We start from the raw sequence: 1,822 nt of genomic DNA on the forward strand, positions 1-1,822 counted from the left end.
TGCAGCGTCAGCGCTCCGGTGATGTACCAGAAGCTGTGCAGTAAAGTGAAGCTGTGCTCGTCCCGTTCAGGCTCCGCCCACTCCGCCGGACTGATCCTGACGGGACAAAAACAAGACAAGTCTCAGGTGGACAGCGTGGACGTGGAGCGGTCAGCGTCTGAGGACAGACGTTCCGACACCCACCTGCCCACCAGGAACATGCAGAACCCGGTCAGCAGGAAGGCCAGGAAGACGCCGACCCACAGGTCCATGGACAGCGGCGCCAGAACGCTGAAGGTGCTCTCCTCTGAGTCGGCGTTTTTCCGCAGAATGAAGCTGATGCCGGTTTGGATAAAGGGCGTGGTCATGTCCACCACCTGCTCCCTGGCGGCGGTCATGGTCAGCGGCGCCACGGCGAGGTCTGCTTCCTGTCAGGAGGAAGGACACGACGACCGTCATCAACCAGCCAGACGGGCGACTGGACCCAGAACTGTTTCCGTGGCGGAGTCCAGATCATCATGGCCGACTTACCCCTCTGATCACCTCGCCGATCATTCCGTTCCAGTTCCCGCTGGAGTCCACGGCGCCGTAGCGCCCGTCCTTCACCACGTGCAGCTTGTAGCTGAAGCTGAGCCTCTTGGAGAGCTCGGAGATCAGGTCCACGCAGTAGCCCTCGTACCCTGAGCCCCGGGTCATGACGTACGGCTCCTCCTGACGAAACAGGAAGCTGTCAGCGGCAGACCGACGGGTTCTGATCTGAGCCGAGGGTTTCAGGAGGAGATCTAAGAGGTTTCTATAGATTAACTCTTTATTATCTGAGTCCAAAAACCTTCAGCTGATCCTAAAAGCTGCCGTCAGAATCCTGAGATCAGATCCCATCGGCTAACAGCTAACAACTAACAGCTAGCAGCTAATAGCTAACAGCAAACAGCTAACAGCTAATAGCTAACAGCAAACAGCTGATAGCTAACAGCTAACAACAAACAGCTAATAGCTAACAGCTAACAGCTCCACCTGATATTAAAGATCTTATCGTTCTGTGTTCTCCTAACAGCTCTTCACTGTCAGGCTGCAGGTTTCCTCGTGGTTCCTAAAGGTTCTAACAGTAGAACAGGAGGCGGAGCTTCCAGTTCTTCAGAACAGGAGGCGGAGCTTCCAGTTCTCCAGCTGCTCTCTGGTGGAACCAACTTCCACCTCGTTTACTTTAAGACTTTCCTGTTTGAAGAATCCTAGAGTTGGAGTCAGTTTGGGTTTCCTGAGAGATCCTATAGTTCTGCTGCTGGAGGACAAACTGTCCACCTGTCCTCTCTGTGCTGCTGGAGGACAAACTGTCCACCTGTCCTCTCTCTGCAGCTGGAGGACAAACTGTCCACCTGTCCTCTCTCTGCTGCTGGAGGACAAACTGTCCACCTGTCCTCTCTCTGCAGCTGGAGGACAAACTGTCCACCTGTCCTCTCTCTGCAGCTGGAGGACAAACTGTCCACCTGTCCTCTCTGTGCTGCTGGAGGACAAACTGTCCACCTGTCCTCTCTCTGCAGCTGGAGGACAAACTGTCCACCTGTCCTCTCTCTGCAGCTGGAGGACAAACTGTCCACCCGTCTTCTCTCTCCTGTCATTAACGTGTCTTTCTTCCCATAGAAACTCCACCTGGACCACTTCCTGTCTGTCTCTTTCCTGTCCTCTCTAACCCCAGGAGGCAGATGGCCGCCTGTCCTGAGCTTGGTCCTGGTTCTGGTTCTGGTCCTGGTCCTGCTGGACCTCTCGCCTCTGAGCTGCAGATTTAACTCATCGGTTTAAAATAAGATCAGCAGAAAGTTTAAACTAAACGTTTCACAGTTTTGTT

The 1,822-nt window shown here is 54.1% G+C and overlaps 1 protein-coding gene across 1 annotated transcript in view; it reads right to left on the minus strand.

The window, feature by feature from the left end:
• The window catches only part of si:ch211-251b21.1 (uncharacterized protein LOC571720 homolog), a 9,311-nt gene that overhangs the window by 2,242 nt on the left and 5,247 nt on the right, over positions 1 to 1,822 (minus strand). The window contains exons 5-7 of the mRNA XM_037976917.1: positions 511 to 690; positions 184 to 407; positions 1 to 96 (exon numbers count right to left, since the gene is read on the minus strand). Of these exons, the coding sequence (XP_037832845.1) occupies positions 1 to 96; positions 184 to 407; positions 511 to 690 (500 nt within the window). The remainder of the gene's footprint in view (positions 97 to 183; positions 408 to 510; positions 691 to 1,822) is intronic.

Source organism: Kryptolebias marmoratus, linkage group LG8 (genome assembly GCF_001649575.2).
Source record: "Kryptolebias marmoratus isolate JLee-2015 linkage group LG8, ASM164957v2, whole genome shotgun sequence".
In the NCBI taxonomy this organism is placed as follows: Eukaryota; Metazoa; Chordata; class Actinopteri; order Cyprinodontiformes; family Rivulidae; genus Kryptolebias; species Kryptolebias marmoratus.